Below are 18,834 nucleotides of genomic sequence, written 5' to 3'. Positions count from 1 at the left end.
GGGCCACACAAAGGAGGCGTGGCACATTCCTGCAGCGTGACAGACATAGCCAGCCACATAGTCCCCAGACCAGAAGTCAGTTCAGCCTTATACGTTTAGAGTACGCTACTTGCCAAGTCTCATGACTTTTACAAAGTCCCTTTTCCTATAGGCTCATAGCTGAATTATACATGATAGCAACTTAAACCTGGTTCACAACACGTCGCGTCAAAGGAGGCTGTTTCCGACATGACGCATTACGACGTGTTGGATAGGATTTATTCCTATTCCAGAACCGGTCGACACGAGATGCGACGTGTAGAATTTGCATATTGTGAACCAGGCTTAATGCAGACTCAGCAGCTACACAAAACTAATCAGCCCATAACCTTCTCTAGCAACAGAGCTTTAGTTATAAGTGTCATTATGCTGTTGTTAGTATCCATCAGATATAAAGAAACTAGCAATTGAGTTCAAAAGACAAAACGTTGGACTGCTACCAAAGATAGTGCCCAGGTATTGATTATAACTAGTAACTGAAGCTGTGTTTACACCATCGCTTGTATAGCTATGAGCCTTCAAAGTCCTGAACATCACGTACGCTACGAGGAGTAATTGTCGTGAAGAATTACGAATATATCCGCTATTTTCTTTCTAGGCGTGCTACCTGTAAAATGTATTTAGAATCCTACATAGTGACTGTTGTTTCACGTGACCGCAAAGTCCGTAAATAGTCTGTAGTCGTAAGTAGGGTCATCATGTACGGGACATAAAATCTCTGACGTCTACGTAATGTTAGATTCCCGTATAAATATTGTAAAACCAAGAAAGCGATCGATTTTGGGTCAGCAGTTGCAGACAGGTGAGTTCTGTTTATTTCCGACAGGTCCTAGTAATCGCAAACATGAATTACACTGTTCTGGTGAGAAAACTCTCTCAAGAAAGTTTTGCGCGTACGATTGGCTGTTCGTCCATTGTCTTTTGTTGCCGCGTACGACATAAAGGAATTAATGTTTCGTGATTGGGCAACACAAAGGAGGCGTGGCACATTCCTACAGTGTGACAGACATAGCCAGCCACATAGTCCCCAGACCGGAAGTCGGTTCAGCCCTATACATTTAGAGTACGCTACTCGCCAAGTCTTGTGACTTTTACAAAGTCCTTTTCTTATAGGCTCATAGCTGAATTAGTCTAGCCTGTTGCAAAGTGCCGACCAGTACTGCTTTCTGTATAGTCATCAACAAATGTTCAACATGTTGTTTGCACTTAAATACTAAGTGTCTGCTCTTATTTCACCAAGTGCACCAAATATTGATGGACAGATTTTACATTCTATGTTCTTTAGAGTCTTATCATTTAATGACGAGTGGATCATACTTGGTCAGTAAAATTTATCGTCATTTTTGAAAGCTATATTGGAGTTGAATGGACAACTCAGTTCTATTAATAATGCAGATTTGTTTCCTTTAATGGAAAACAGCATGACATCAGATTTGTTAGCCTCAATCTTTGTAGCAGTGTGAACAGGCATGTTCCACAGCATCTTACATCTGTTATTCTCAGACAAGGATGGCACTAGATAGGTGTCATACCATGTATTCTCGTTTACATCCAGTTCATACTTACAGCGAACGATAGAATAACACTTTCAAAGTGTTATTAGGTGAAGCAGAGCATCCAGGTACAACATGAAAAAGTGTCTCGACAAATGTGTTGCATTTACGACATAGTGTGGTAGGTGGTGGGTTGGAAAAGTTAAACATATGAAATCTCATTGACAGCCTGATATATCGATGTTGAAGGGCTATAAGGAACCCTTTTGACTCTCATTTAATTAACATATTCAGCGAAAGTCACTGAAACTTAGGAAGGTATCAATGGCATTCTCCAAAGCTCTCTATTATGGAAACAATGACAAAATGCTGAGAATACAGGTTCTTTCTGAAGTGTTCTTCTATCAGAGCCTACTGCTGGCTAGATTTGAGAACTGATGATAATCTGGCAGGTGTAACAATTAACTCATCATTTATACATATGCCACAGAGATCAATGTCAAATCCCAATTTGTTATGATCCAAAATGCTTATAAAACTTTGCAAAAAAGACACACACACACACACACACACACACACACACACACACACACACACACACACACACACACACACACACACACACACTGACCTGTTTATTCTTTGTTGTACACAAATGTAGTAGAAAGTCGCCAAAAATTGCAAAAATTTCTGAATTTTGTTAACAGCTCTACCACCAGCTTTTCATGGTAGATACAGTTGTAATGATGCCCTGGGGTGATGGCAGTGGTTAATTAGTTGTCATAATTTGTCAAACTGATCTGTCCAAATCAGACATGGTCTATTTCACCATTTCAAGGACAGGAAGGGCAAACTGTTTTCTGCTCAACCAGATCATTCTGGTTCTTAAGGTCTCTTGGAAGCAAACCCTGCTTCAAAAGGTGCTTAGACCATCATGGCTATGTAGACAGAAGACGTGACTATATGCACGATCCCACTGGATCCAAGAAGCACTGTTTTCTGTAATGCTGTTTTGACCTGGAATGATCCCAGCCACCATGCAATACTTGCATGCACTAACCAGTGTCCGTCACTGCCACATGCAACTTACTTGCACTCGCAAGTCGCTATGTTTTGCCACATTCTCAACATGTTTCATGGTGACGTTGCCATCAGCAGGGCAGCTGATATCAATACGAAGATAGGCGTTTGTCTTCTTATTTCTGAAGTAGATGTCAGGACAATTGGCAATGATCTTGTTAGCAGTGCAGATTGCTGTATCCCACATCATGGTAATGTCATCCCTCTCCACAAGCCTAACAGGATGATGCTGGTATGATTTGCTCTACACTGGAACCCCAAACTGACAACAACTGTCCCAGTGGATGATGGAGGTTACCTGATTGTGTTGATCAGTGTAGTCCATCGGTGCTAGCTCACTACAGCTTGCCATAATGTAGCCGACTTTCCATGTCTGCACTGCACAAGCAGCAAATAGGACTATTAAGGTTGTTATTATGAGGACTATTAAGGACAATTAGTATTAAGAGCAGTGAATTATAAGGGTTGAACAAGCAACATTCACGGCATTGATATTTTCATGCACAGGTGGCAGCAGTGTACTTATCCACCATTTCTAAAAATACTGTAATCAGTACTTGCAGAAAACAATGACTGTCAGTACGGAGCAAGTATGAATTGTCTGATATGCAGACTGCATTTGTCCTTCTTTACTCATGCATAATTTGCTTAATTAAGAGGATACCGCAGAAAGCGTGCCATGCCAATAAAAGACTTGACATGTAGCTGGCGGCTACAGAGAGCCATTTGTCTGAGTAGATCTTAGAGACCGTTAGTTTGCATGTAACACTTGTACAGTACTTACGTTTAGTGTTGTTTCAAATAGTTGTCGTTGGGTGTCGTTGCTGTTGTGTATTATTATTGTTATTGCTATTATTATTATTATTATTATGTCATCATCACCTTTTCAGTAAGGCAAGTGGAGTCATTACCCTCAACTGGGTGCCTACCCACCCGGCAGGTAAGTCCCAGAGAGGAACATGTTTCTGTGTAATCCATATGGCACTAGTAACTGGCATATCAATTCTTGATTGCATGCACACGAGGATTTTGCCAGCAGCTCTATCCAGCATGGGTGGTAGGTATCAATGTCCACCAGGAAAACAGTGATTCTATTGCCAACGGTCCTCACACCAGATCACAGAAACTCCCCATTGACGGAAGCAACTCTACTTTCACAGACATAGCCGGATAGACAGTGAGAAAGAAGCAACAGACTTAGTTCATTATATTGCTGTTGCCACCTGGGATTGAATCCAGACCATCGTGGTCAGAGAACCAGAACTCTAACCACTAGGTTATTATAATGTCGTGCTCAACCAGATCAGTCTGGTTTGTAAGGTCTCTTGTAAGCATTGGAGGCATACCCTACCTCAGGGGTGCTTAGACCATCATGGCTGTCTAGACAGAAGATGTGACTTTACATAAGATCCAATGGGATCCAAGAAGCAGTCCTCTCTGTAAGTGCTGCAGGTTGTGATGACCTGGAATAATGTCCAGCCACCATGCAATACCTGCGTGCACTGTGCCCAACACCACGGGAGTAACCAGTATCCAACACTGCCACATGCGGCTTACCTCTACCCGCAAGTCACTGTATTTCGTCAACTTCTCAGCCTGTTTCCTGGATGTTGCCATCAACAGGACAGCTGATATCACTAAGAAGACGTGTGTTTGTCTTCCTATTTCTAAAACAGATGTCAGGACGATTGGCACCGATCTCCCTAGCAGGAGGGATGGCTGTATCTCACATCATAGTGATGTTGTCCGTCTCCACAAGCCTGTCAGGATGATGCTGTGTACCATTTGCTCTCCACTGGAACCCCAAAATGACGACAAATGTCCTAGTGGATAATGGAGGCCACCTGATTGTGTCGATCAGTGTAGTCCATCAATGCTAGAGCACTGCAGCCTGCCACAATGTGGTCAACTGTTTGCAAGCCTACACTGTGCAAGCGGCAAATGAGACTGACATTTTGATTCAGAATGTTGCACTCATAATACCGAGTTCGAAGAGCTTGGTCTTGAGCAGCAACAACTAGTCCTTCAGTTGCAGCAGGAAGATTTGATGACTTCAGCCATCTGTAGGTCTCTTTTTGTGTCCACAGGTGGTTTCTCAGAGAGACGGCGATACTGACCATGCATAGGTTTTCTGCTCTTAGACTGTACACGAAGAGAACTGCTGCACGTGCGGAATTGTTTCGCATCTGTCTGAGGCGCTTGCTTGAAGACACCATCATACAGGATGGTCCCACTTCCATGCAGGTTCTATGACTTGTCCTTAGAGAGACTCCCAAGCAGCTGTGTAGTAAACTAAGAGGCCATTCGTTGGATCGAATGAAAAGACCTCCTAGCATCACACTCTTGTACCATTTACATGAAGAGATCAGAGCTGTTGTGAAGGTAACAATTTAGCCTCGCAATAAAGACTGATACGTTGACTCGATCTGATATAACCCTCGACCTCCCTCGGTGCATGGAGCTTACAGCCGGTCAACGTCTGCTGCAGGATGGTGGACACTGTGCATAGAGAGAAATTTCCTGGTTTGTCAATCAAGCTGCTGCAAGTCTGTGGTCCTCCAATGAATGACACTCAAGCCGTGAGTGAGAACTGGCAGTGAGCCAGAGTCTTGTTCCGACCGTACAACTCGGTCCGGAGAGCTATCTTCATTATACGAAAGTACTCACGACAGAGCATTTCCCGCATAGTGCTGTGCTGGATACTGTTACTCTCGTCCACACCCAAATACTTGTAGACTTGACCCTGTTCCAGTGATGGTGTCTGTTTTTCGTACCGTCACCCAGAATTGTGTCCAGACAGCTTGCCATTAACAAAGTGTGCAACACTATTCTTGTCCAGGCCAAACTTCATCTGGAGGTCGCCAAACAAGGTACAAACCGTGTGCAACAACCTTTTCAGCTGATCAGGATTTTTGCCATACAGCTTCAGATTATCCATGTAAAGTAGATGACTGACAAGCTGACATTTGACAGTCTCGCCATGCCCAGTGCTCATCCAATAGCCGTGACCAGTTCTGCATAACTCCACGTATACGTCGCCATCACTTTCTTGGTAGGGTACCGTATTACCTTGCTTAGAAGGGCATGCTCTTATAGGTGAGGTTGAGCAGAAATTGTGTTCACGACACTCTGCAACTGTACGGGCATGCCCGTATAAGTGAGGTATCCTCGAACACCCGGACCTCAAAACGTCAGTGCTTGCGCAGTTTAGCAGTTTACCAGTTTACCAGAGGGCGTCGGAGGAGTTTGCGGAGAAGTTGGAGGTTGCTGAAACAGAAACTGAAAGTACAGAGAGAAAGGCTAGAATTTCGCATACGGTGAAGAAGAAGCTTTCTGCGATAGAAAAGTAAGATGAGTACGGAGGGAACCTATCAAGAGCAGCAAGAGTGGCGTACCGCAAAGTAATCTTCAGCGATGGGTCAAGCAAAGGGACGAATGATATGGCAGTGAGGACGAAAGATGAGAAAGATGGCAGTGAGGAAGAACGCAGTGATGAAGACAGGGATGAAAATTAGGATGAAGATGCTTTATAATATGAAGACAGTCATTAGATAAGATGTGCATAGAACGATTGCATTTTTGCTTAGCTTTTTTAGGTAGTAGACGTGAATCAGTATTTGCTTTGTGTGCATGCTTGTTACCAGGATACCACAACAGCTTCTTCCCTCGCCTGAAAGGGCATGCCCTTATACCTCGAGGTATAAGGGCAGTCTGCTCAACCTCGCGCTATAAGAGCATGCTCTTCTAAGCGAGGTAAAACGGTAAGTGGGATCTTTAGCTTGTACTGGGTGCCCACCAACCTGGCAGGTAAGTCCCAGTGAGGTACATGTTAACATGTAATCCATATGGCACTTGTAATCGGCTTATCGATCATTGATTGCGTGCGTTACAATGATTTTGCAGCTCTGACACATGCACAGTAGGTATCAATGAGTACCAGGAAAGCACTGATCTTCATTGCCAATGATCCCCACGCCAGATAACAGAAACTCCCATCGATAGAAACAAGTCTACTCTCACAGACTTGATCAAGTGACAGTGAGAAAGAACCAACAGACTCGTTTCATTATATTTGTGTCTCTTGCCCCTCCATGATGGGCAAGTGGGGTCTTTACCCCATTTGGGCGCCCACCAACCCGGCAGGTGAGCCCAGCAGGGTACATGTTTCTGTGTAGTTCACATGGAGATCAATGACTAGCCAATTTGATATATAGATTGCAGGCATTACGGTGATCTCGAACTCGGTATTGCCACACCTAGAGGATTTCAATGGTCACCAGGAAAGCACTGAATGTCATCGTCAATGGACTGTTCGCCAGACCACAAAAACTCCTCAACGACTGAAACAAGTCATTCAGCTATGAGCCTATAAGAAAAGGGACTTTGTACAGTCACAAGACTTGGAGAGTAGCATACTCTAAACATATAGGGCTGAACCGACTTTCGGTCTGGGGACTATGTGGCTGGCTGGCTGGCTGGCTATGTCTGTCATGCTGCAGGAATGTGCCATGCCTCCTTTGTGTGGTCCAATCACGAAACATTAATTTCTTTATGCCGTACGTGGCAACCAAAGACAATGAACGAACAGCCAATCGTAGGCGCGAAACTTGAGAGAGTTTTCTTACCAGAACAGTGTAATTCATGTTTGCGATTGCTAGGACCTGTCAGAAATAAACAACAGAACTCACTTGTTTCCAACTGCTGACTCGAAATCGATCGCTTTCTTAGTTTTACGATATTTATACGGGAATCTAACATTACGTAACCAGGAGAGATTTTATGTCCAGTATACGATGACTCTACTTATGACTACTATGGACTTTGCGGTCACGCGAAATGACAGTCGCTATGTAGGATTTTAAATACATTTTACAGGTAGCACGTCTAGAAAGAAAATAGCATGTATATTAATAATAATTCTTTGCGACAATTGCTCCTCCTAGATAACGTACATGGTGTCCAGGACTTTGAAGGCTCATAGCTGTAGAAATGTCGGTGTAAACACAGCTTCAATTACTAGTAGTCTCATGGACAAAGTAGAGAAACATGAGAAAGAAAGACAGACAGGCATTACGGTAACCACGAACTTGGTACACCATGCCTAATGGATATCAATGACCACCAGGAAAGCACTGAATGTCATCGTCAATGGACAAAGTAGAGAAACATGAGAAAGAAAGACGGGCAAGTTTCATAATTTACTGTGGTCACTGGGGTTTGAACCGCCAAACCATGGAGTGATAGCCATTGTTGCTAACCACTAAGCCACGGCGGTGACATGTCGTCATCACCCTTTAGGTAGGGTAAGTGGGGTCTTTACCCTCAACTGGGTGCCCACCAACCCGGCAGGTAAGTCCCAAAGAGTACATGTTTCCATGTAATCTATATTGTGGTAGTGACTGGCTTATCGATTATTGATTGCGTGCACTATGAGGATTTTGCCAACTCTGAACAGCACACCCAGTAGATATCAATGGCTATCAGGAAAGCACTGATCCTCATTGCCAATGGTCCCCACGTCAGATTACAGAAATTCCTCATCGACGGAAACAAGTCTAATTTCACAGACATAGCCAAATAGACAGTGAGAAAGAACCAACAGACTCATTTTGTTATAGTACTGTCGCCACTTGGGATTGAACCCAGGCCATCATGGTCAGAGAACAAGAACTCTAACCACTAGGCTGCGCTGCATTGGTATGTAGGGTTGAGTTTGTGTTCAGTTCTTCAGTAGGAGCGGGTATCGGTATTAACCGTTTATGCTATAAATCTGATTTCTATACCAAACCTGTGTGCTTGCAATGGAGCAGGTCCGTGACTACTCAAATTTGTCATTGCAGTGCATGGTCCTTTCTCGAGGGACCTTCCTCTCGAGGGACCTTGGAGTGGTAGCCATTGTTGTTAACCACGAAGCCACGGTGGTGACTTGTTTGTTGTTATGTCGTGCTCAACCAGATCAATCTAGTTTGTAAAGTCTATGACAAGTACCGGAAGCAAACCCTGCTTCAGAAGTACTTAGACCATCACAGCTGTCTAGAAAGAAGACATGACTTTACGAAGGATCCGAGTAGATCCCAGAAGCACTGTTTTCTGTAAGTGCTGCAGGTTGTGATGACCTGGAATAATGTTCAGCCACCATTTATGTGTCGTTATACCCCTCCATAATGGGCAAGTGGGGTCTTTACCCCATCTGGGCACCCACTAACCCGGCAGGTGAGCCCAACAGGGTACATGTTTCTGTGTAGTCCACACAGCGATCAAGGACTAGCCAATTTGATATAGATTGCAGGCATTACGGTGGCTTCGAACTCGATACAGCAAGCCTAGTGGATATCAATGACCACCAGGAAAGCACTGAACGTCATCGTCAACGGACCGTTTGCCAGACCACAGAAACTCCCCAACGACTGCAACAAGTCATAGTCTCATGGATAAAGCTAGAGAAACACGAGAAAGAAAGACAGACAAGTTTCATAATTTACTGTCGTTACCGGGGTTTGAACCCCCAAACCATGGAGTGGTAGCCATTGTCGCTAACCACTAAGCCGTGGCTGTGACTTTTATTATGTGTGTGTCATGCTCAACCAGATCAGTCTGGTTTGTAAAGTCTATGTGTCGTTATGCCCCTCCATAATGGGCAAGTGGGGTCTTTACCCCCGTCTGGGCGCTCACCAACCCGGCAGGTGAGCCTAGCGGGGTACATGTTTCCGTGTAGTCCATACGGCGATCAATGACTAGCCAATTTGATATAGATTGCAGGCATTACGGTGACCGCGTACTCGATACAGCACGCCTAGTGGATATCAACGACCACCAGGAAAGCACTGGACGTCATCGTCAACGGACCGTTTGCCAGACCACAGAAACTCCCCAACGACTGAAACGAGTCATAGTCTCATGGATAAAGCTAGAGAAACATGAGAAAGAAAGACAGACACGTTTCATAATTTACTGTCGTCACTGGGGTTTGAACCCCCAAACCATGGAGTGGTAACCATTGTCGCTAACCACTAAGCCACGGTTATTATTATTATTATTATTATTATTATTATTATTATTATTATTATTATTATTATGTCGTGCTCAACCAGATCGGTCTGGTTTGTAAAGTCTATTACAAGTACCGGAAGCAAACCCTGCTTCAGAAGTACTTAGACCATCACGGCTGTCTAGAAAGAAGACATGACTTTACGAAGGATCCGAGTAGATCCCAGAAGCACTGTTTTCTGTAAGTGCTGCAGGTTGTGATGACCTGGAATAATGTCCAGCCACCGTGCAATACCTGCGTGCACTGTGCCCAAAGCTCCCAAGACCATCGGAACCACCAGTGTTCGACAATGCCACATGCGGCTTATCTCCACTCGCAAGTCGCTGTACTTCGCCAACTTCTCAGCATGTTTCTTGCCAATGTTGCCATCAGCAGGACAGCTGATATCAATAAGAAGACAATTGTTTGTCTTCCTATTTCTGATTATTATTATTATTATTATTATTATATCGTAACAGCCACTGAAGCAGCTTAACTACGCGCAGGTCAGGTTACTGGCTGTGAAGCAGCTATTCATGCATTGAACTCATTGTATGCCAACTCTAAAACTGAAGGTGTCCTTTTAGTAGACGCATCCAATGCATTTAACAGCTGGAACCATCAATTTACTTTGCAAAACATAGTGGTAAGCTGTCCAGCAGTATACCCTGTACTAGCCAACATTTCCAAACATCTTGCCAGCTATTAGTCGACGGTGAAACTTTGCTGTCACAAGAAGGCACTACCCAAGGAGACTCGTTGGCCATGGCTATGTATTCTTTGGCCACTGTTCCACTGATTGATAAAATACAATTGCTGAACAGTTATCAAGTCTGGTATGCTGATGCAGCTGCAGGTGGGAATTTGTCTTCTCGTAAACAATGGTGGACTAATGTTGTCAACATGGGTCCCAAATTTGGTTATTTTCCCAATGCCAGTAAATCCTGGTTAGTTAAAGCAGAACACTTGGAAGAAGCCAAGAAGATATTTGCTCATAACTAAATGAATGTTACCAAATTAGGAAGAAACTATTTAGGATCACCTTTGGGCAATCTAGAATATTGTAATTCCTTTTAAAAGGGCAAAGTGACAACTGGATAGCAGAAATAGAACGATTAGCTTACATTGCAGCAAAGTTCCAACTTCACACAGCGTATTCTGTTTTGATACATGGTCTGCAAGGCAAGTGGACTTACTCAACAAGAACTGTCTAATACACTACAGCAAATCTGGCACCATTAGAGTATGTCAGGGTTCTCACTAGAGATTTTTGGGAGTGTGGCTGGATTGGCGGGTCCACAACACATGCAGTTTGCTTGTTACAGTCGGACATGTGCACTGGAGCTGATCTCGAGTGAGGTAGACTTTGCGTTCTAGCTATTGCGTGTAACATACATTCAAGTGCCCTGGCAAAGAAATCCCTTCTTAGCGATGTGTACATGCACAAGTTTCGTAGACGAAACTACAGAAAGTCTGTTTAGTCTGGTGTTGATTGACGAGAAAGTACTGTTTTTGCTTTGCATGAAGCCATGGCTAGTCTAGAATAGATTCTAGGTGCTACTTCCCGGACAAGAGCCCGAGGAGGTGTGTTTTCTGTGTCACTGAAAGGACATCCAGGACTAGAATCGGGGGCAGTGCATCCGGGACTGCAATTAACACTTGTGTGTACATGTTTGGAGTGAGGCTATCATCCCGCATTATTGTGTAAGAGCCTAGATTTGTGGCTATTGTCACCTTTACTAAGTAATATAGTATTGTGTTCTTCAGTAGTATGGAATTCTCATCATTCTCTAGCTGTAAGACTTTGGACTCCTAGCTACCGTTTCTGTGCGTGGCACCACGCTTCCACACTGTAGCGAGAACCCTGATATGTCATCAGGACCCAGCTCATTCCTGTGCTCACTGACCAAAATCAACGTGGAGATACCATCAAAAGATTGCTTTTCTTGCCTTGTCGCTCTAGTGACCTGGGCTTACGTGATCCAACTTTACTGTATACAGAAATTCATACATCTAGAATGGTCATGGCTCCTCGTATTGCAGCAATCTTACAACAATGCAGAGATCTTTAACTGATCAACATTCAAAGTCAGTTAAAGCCATCTGTAAAACTACAAAAACCAGAAAGTGCCAAAACACATACAGTACATTGGTGATGCAACAACTGTCACACAGTTGAAAAGAGCTGTAGATTTGGCAAGTGAGAAGGGATCTTCTAATTGGTTGACCACCCTACCGCTGGAGGATCATGGATTGTATGTCCACAAAGCAGCTTTTCATGATGCAGTACAGTTGAGATATGGTTGGCGTCCACAACATTTATCACACTTTTGCGTCTGTAGAGCATTATTTACGACAACCACGTCTTAGCTTGTCTGACAGGAGGATTTCCTTCACAATGTCACAATAATGTTTGTGATTTTTTACCGAATGCTTAAGGAGGTCTGCTCCTACGTAGAAATAGAACCTAGACTTCAACCCGTACTTGGAGAGTCACTACCAGGTTGCTCTGCAAATACTGAACAAGAAGCTCGCCTGGATATTTTAGCGCGCGGAGTGTGGGGAGGTCATTGAGAAAGACGTTTTTTGACGTCGGAGTCTTTAATCTAAGATGTTGCCCTTCTTACACTTCATCATCAATTGACTTGCTGTTTCGTAGACATGAACTAGACGAGCGACTGCAATATGAACAAAGAGTCTTTTGAGTTGAACATGGATCCTTCACGCCCATCTTTCTTTCGTGTGCTGGCGGAACCAATAAAATCACGCCGACATTTGTTAAATACTGGCTTCAGTGCTTGCAGAAAAAGGAATATACAGACCGCACGATGTTATTTTGGATACGATGCAGACTAGCCTTTTGATTGATCCAGTCAATCATGTGTCTGCGAGGATGTCAAAACTAAAGTCATTCTTGCCAGACATCAATAGTTCGGTCTCGGCTAGAAGAGTTGTAACAAATAACTGACATTTTAGTTTGTTTGGAGTAATAGCATCTAGTTGTTGATATCACCAATTACCGCATTGGTATGTAGGGTTGAGTTTGTGTTCAGTTCCTGTAAGAGCGGGTATTAGTATCAACCGTTTATGCTACAAAGCTGATTTCTATACCAAACCTCTGCACTTGCAACAGCGCAGGTCTATGACTACTCAAATTTGTCATTGCAGTGCATGGTCCCCTCTTAATGACGCGAATGCTACACCTTCTAGTTCATTCAAACACACGCCCACACCAGTCTCGTGTAGACTGTACATGGCGTTGCCCTCTGCAATTCTTCCAGCGACCGAAGACTTTATGCTGATTGAAACCGCTCTTCGCCCGATAGCGTTTCTCTCTAAATTCTTATTGCATTTGCACCGAATCTACCCTACATGTTTCCTGGACTGAGCACTACATGGGGAATGTGTCGATTTCTAGCCTCACTATCCACCTCCATTTGCATACTGTATACAACTCTGACTGTGTACATCTGCTACCATACACCCCGTTGCCACTGCGCATATCTACGCTCGTGCAAAAACAGAATGGAAACAAGTATAAAAACATTTTGAAAATGAGAGAAGATGTGGGGTTGCTGTACAGAAAGGAATAGAAGCAAGACCATGTAAGGGTGTGCTGTGACATCTTTCGTATACAGACTAGACTGACTGTGTAATAGATCATCTCTACATTGCACCATTTTCTAGAGACACTATAATATGTGTTTTGTACCTTACTAATCAGAAAATGGTGAAATGTAGGGATGATGTAATGCTCAGTCAGTGTGTACACGAAAGATGTCACAGCACACCCTTACATGGTCTTGTTTCTATTCTTTTTCATACGGCAACCCTACATCTTTCTAATTTTTCAAATTGTTTTTATACTTGTAGTTGTTATATGTATGTAGTATAATATACTGAAATGCATTACAAGTTTGTCGTCATCACCCTCTAGGTAGGGTAAGGGGGTCTTTACCCTCAACTGGGCATCCACCAACCTGGCAGGTTAGTCTCAAAGATGTATTTCCGCACTTTTAATGGCATGCTAGTAAAAGTGGGGTTTACCAAAATTAGCGTAGAACCAATCTGGTACCTTATACCGGCATACCGGTACAGACTGAGGTATATGGGTCTTAGGAACTCTAGACACGCACGACATTGTAATGCTCATCTGCATATGCTTGATGATGGCGGAAGTTGACACGACTACAAAGGGTAGAATATCGTATATAATTCAGAAAATGAGTGAAGTTTAATGAGGTTGGCAGCTTTGGAAGGTATTATCTCAAAGACGACCAAAGAATGCAGTTCCGAGAAGCTGCGTGCAAGACTGGATAAAAGGTCAAGAACGAATTGAAACGATGAAGAAGGGCAAGCAAGTGTCGTCTAGGAAGAGAAGGAAAGCATCAGCAGTGGCTGGATCAAATGAGGCAACGAGAATAGCTCAGTTTCCCGAGTTAGAATTTTACCCCACAATATACCGGCGGTAATTAACCAGCGGTAATTAACCGGCATGCCATTAAAAGCACGGAAGTACGATACATGTTTTCGTGTAACTCATATGGCGCTAGTAACCGGCTTATTGATCATTGATTGCGTGCGCTATGGGGATTTTGCCAGCTCTGAACAGCAAGCCCAGTGGCCATCAGTGACTACCAGGAAAGCACTGATCCTCATTGCCAACATTCCCATGCCAGATCACAGAAACTCCTCATTGACGGAAACAAGTCTACCCTCACAGACATAGCCGAGTAGACAGTGAGAAAGAACCAACAGACTTTCATTATATTGCTATAGCCTATAGCCACTTGGGATTGAACCCAAGGCCATCATGGTAAGAGAACCAGAACTCTAACCACTAGACTATGTCATCATCACCCTCTCAATAGGGTAAGCGGGGCCTTTACTCTCAACTGGGCACCCACCAATCCGGTAGGTAAGTCCCAGAGAGGTACATATTTCTGTGTAATCCATATGACACTAATAACTGGCTTACCATTATTGATTGCATGCGCTACAGGGATTTCGCCAACTCTGGCTCTGAACAGCACCCCAGTAGATATTAATGACTACCAGGAAAGCACTTATCCTCATTGCCAACGGTCTCCATGCCAAATCACTTATCTAAGATTGTAGTCCAGACTAAATCAAATCGATGGCAATCCTATTTGCATAGTTTATGTGAGATTCACTGGCTCAGCTGGACTTTCAGGTCTTAATGCTAATGATTGGATGCTTATGTACTCCAATTTCTGAACTTCTTCTGATGATCTATGTGCAGCTGTAGCAGCAGTAGCAAGGCGCTTATGCACTGAATTTGTTGACCTGAGGGCAGCAAAGCATTGGTTGCCTGCTGCTTGATTTCGTTGAATAACAACCCTAGATTATGCCCAATTGGTGTATGTGAAATGGTCAGGAGAATTGTGGGAAACGCGGTTTTTTCAGTTGTCCAGTCTGACATTCTTTCTGTCACTGGTGCCATGCAATTATGTGCAGGTCAGAATTCAGATTGCGAGGTAGCGGTACATGATTTAAACTCAATTTTTTGCTAATACCGGCGCTAAAGCTGTTCTGCTTATCGATGCCACAAATTCTTCTAACTGCCTGAATAGTCAGGTTACTTTTAGAAACATGGTGATAAATCCTAGCGGTATTTCCAATTCTGCTTAACACTTAATGCCTACTCTCTAGACTCTTCGTCGGTGGAGAATCTTTGTGGTCCAAAGAAGGAACCACGCAGGGAGACCCACTAAAGTCCTTACCGAAATTAGAGGCAACGTGGGGAAATTGCCGGATCTCAGCTATCCAGTGTCGTAGAGAGTTGATTTCAACTCTAGTCGAAAGCTCGTGCCAAGGCGATGACGATTAGCTAAATATGAATTGTCATTGGTACTTTCTTACATTAATAGCCGCTTCTTGTCTAGACACGTGAGTAGAGACCGCCTTCAGTTTAAGCTAAAGAGCATCCACGGAAATCCACCTGGGCTTCAAAGCATACCGCTCACGTGATGAAGTAATTAGCTTCAATCAGAGTCAACATTCTCATCATTTCCTTACAGGCATAGATCTCTTTGCGGTCTGAACTTGAATTGTCTATTCTGCCTACTTGTATAGTGATTCCCTTTGTGGCTTCGAGCAACAAGTAATCAGAGGCAATTAGCGACCCCTCCTCTAACCAATCCCTAAGCATCTAAACATTTCACCACAATTCCCACGTTGTCTCTAATTTTGGTATGGACTTTAGTAATGTGTATGTGTGCCTTGGTGACAATGCCCTTGATTTCAAAATTACATGATAGCAAGAACAAAAATTTGGTATGCAGATAACTCTGCTAGATCTTGTTTCGATTCGACGATGGTGGGACATTCTCTCTCAGGCAGGTCCTAAATTGAGATACTATCCCAATGCAATCAAGTCATGTCTTATTGTCAAGCCTCAGAGTTTCAAAGCAAGAAGATCTTTGCAGGAACTGACATTAACATCACTTCTGAGGGTCATCCTTACCTTTGAGCATTCATTGGCACAGAGGATTATTGCAAAAATGCAATGCAAGAAAGAATGACAGAATAGTCAGAAGTAATTAACCAACTTGCATAATTTGCCAAAACATAACCACTGTCAGCACTATTCTTTTATACACACACAGAGTATGCTCAAATGGACGTTTTCTTTGAGAACCAACAATACTGATCCTAAGCTACTACAACCACTTAAGTAATTGATCCAGAATGAACTTATTCCTTCCATCACAGGACGTGCACTTCTCAATTCCAACAAGAGAATGTTGATGTCACTCCCAGCCAGATGTGGAGGTCTGGCCATAACTGATCTTACTACACTAACAACAGAATAGTTACTCTCAAAAGTGATAACAAGAAGCTTCATCTTGATTGATTGTCCTCCCTTTACGAGAACATGGACTTTCACTTAATAAAGTGAATTTGGAGATGCTGTATGCCTACACTATAACTGGAGACCTCAATATCTATCAAACAATTGTCCTTGTGGAGAAAGTTTTGATGTCAATCATGCGTTGTTGTGCCCTACAGGAGGCTTTCCTTTCATTTGTCATAACGAATTGAAAAGACAAGATGGGACCTCCTAAACAAAGTATGTAATGATCAAATTGAACCAACTTTACAACCTCTATCAGGTGAGGTCCTTCCATTTCACACTAACTGCTGAGATAGTGGAGCTCTACTCGACATATTGGCAAAGGGCTTCTGGGGTGAAAGGTTTCAAAACCTTTTTCGACGTGTGAGTTTTAACACTAATGTGACATATACCAGATACAGTAGCATTGAAGCCAACTACAAGAAAAATGAATAGGAAAAAAACGAAACTATGAAGAGCGAATTCAACAGAGAGTATGCGTCTTTACACGTACAGTATTCTCATGCACAGGAGGATGGAGTAAGCTTACGGACACCTTATTGAAGCATCTTGCATCAATTTTGGTTGAAAATCTTGATTCCATATACGACATGACTATCATCTGGCTACGCTGCAGAATCTGGTATGCTCTTACTAGATTTGAGATGATGATACTCTAGTGGGTTACTATTAGTTTGTTAAATATACGTTGAAAACATTATATGTATATATATGATGGCATGTCCACTGATAACAGTGATGACTCTCTTTAGTGTCCTCTGTGTCTCTGGTGGGATTTAACACCTGCTTTTGAACGGCATTCCTTGCCACAAGATTGGCAAACAAATGACTTGTTGGTAGGAACAATTTGTTCTTTCCGTTTCTGACGTTAAGCTTGAAGATGTCTAATACGATTTTCTTCAAAATGTGTGTATATATATAATACATATATATATATATATATATATATATATATATATATATATGTATGTATGTATGTTTGTATGTATGTATGTATGTATGTATGTATGTATGTATGTATATAGAAGAATCATATATTATTTCTTCAAGTACAACTATACATAGATGTCTAGACCACTAAATATAAGACAAGCCAGTTAAGTCATCACAATCTAAACATAAATGATCTAAAACTAAACGAGCATTAAATTTCCAGACACACAGATAACTGTTTGTGTAGCTGGCACACAGACTGGCTGGTAGTAATGTTGCGGTGGTAAGCAGCTCTCTTGGCAATAACTTTCAAAGTTTCCAAACTTTGAGGAGACCACAATCCAAGAGTTTCCACAGCCAGTGGAGAAAATTGCAATCCAGCCTGCGAAACATCATTATCATGTTTGAGATGTATGTATGTATGTATGTATGTATGTATGTATCTCATTGCATATAGCAGATGTCGCTAGCACAACACTCTAGTTTTAGTGCTTAGTGTTTCATTGCATATGTAGCAGTATGGATGTAGAGCAAATCTATTCAAATATATGTTGTGTTAATTATTGTTGATGTTATTGTTCTTACTGTTATTACTGCTATGATGTAGAAAAAAGTGTATGGTTTTGTACATGTAGTTATCTCGAATTGAGGCCTTAGAGAAGCTGCTCCACACTGTTGATTGTCATCATCCTGTTATGTTGGACTTACAGGTGAGCAGAAGGTGGCTGTTAGGCTGGATTGAGTGTCATGGCTTTAATTAATAGTTGATTCAAATGAAACTGTTCTTTTTTAATTTTATGCTACAGTGTACAGTAGTATTTTGTGTGTAGGGATGAACCACCTTTAGGGGCATGGCCAGATTCATACACCTTCTCTAAACATGGTGAAAATGCCAATAGAAAGTGTAAGGCTTGTTTCGTGGTAGAGTAGTATTAGTTTATATCTGTTTGCAAAATGAAAAACTGTTGTAGTGCATGTTTTCGCCAGAGTTTTGTCCCAATCAGCAATGGCAACACTAACTGAGTTATAATGTCATGCATTAAAGTAGACATCGCTTTGAGCTTGCACACATTTTACTCCTTGGGATTGATGCCCAAATAAAACCGCTTGTCATGTGCAACTTGCTACTATTTACTAAAACCAAAATGTCACCCCTATGACCTGCAGCTGTTTAGATGGCCTACCATAGGCAGACTGGTTTTTGTAGAAGTTAGGGATGTGTCAAAGTATTGGCATCTTCCATAACAGCATTGCAGCTGTGATACAGCACAAGTGCAGACATTCAACATCAGTAATTAACCATAAAATACTAATCCTTTTGAAAAGGTTCTTGTGTTACTGTATGCAGCTTTGAAATCTTACTCCACTCATGCTACCAAATTCCT

The 18,834-nt window shown here is 42.6% G+C and overlaps 1 protein-coding gene across 1 annotated transcript in view; it reads left to right on the top strand.

The window, feature by feature from the left end:
• Positions 1-16,705: 16,705 nt before the first annotated feature.
• LOC134196277 (E3 SUMO-protein ligase RanBP2-like) overlaps positions 16,706-18,834 on the top strand; it is a 30,919-nt gene continuing 28,790 nt past the window's right edge. Inside the window, exons 1-2 of the mRNA XM_062665370.1 lie at positions 16,706-17,138; positions 18,085-18,159. Of these exons, the coding sequence (XP_062521354.1) occupies positions 18,145-18,159 (15 nt within the window). The 5' untranslated portion in view covers positions 16,706-17,138; positions 18,085-18,144. The remainder of the gene's footprint in view (positions 17,139-18,084; positions 18,160-18,834) is intronic.

This window comes from Corticium candelabrum, chromosome 21, assembly GCF_963422355.1.
Source record: "Corticium candelabrum chromosome 21, ooCorCand1.1, whole genome shotgun sequence".
Lineage (NCBI taxonomy): Eukaryota > Metazoa > Porifera > Homoscleromorpha > Homosclerophorida > Plakinidae > Corticium > Corticium candelabrum.
This window is presented reverse-complemented; position numbering and strand designations above follow the sequence as displayed.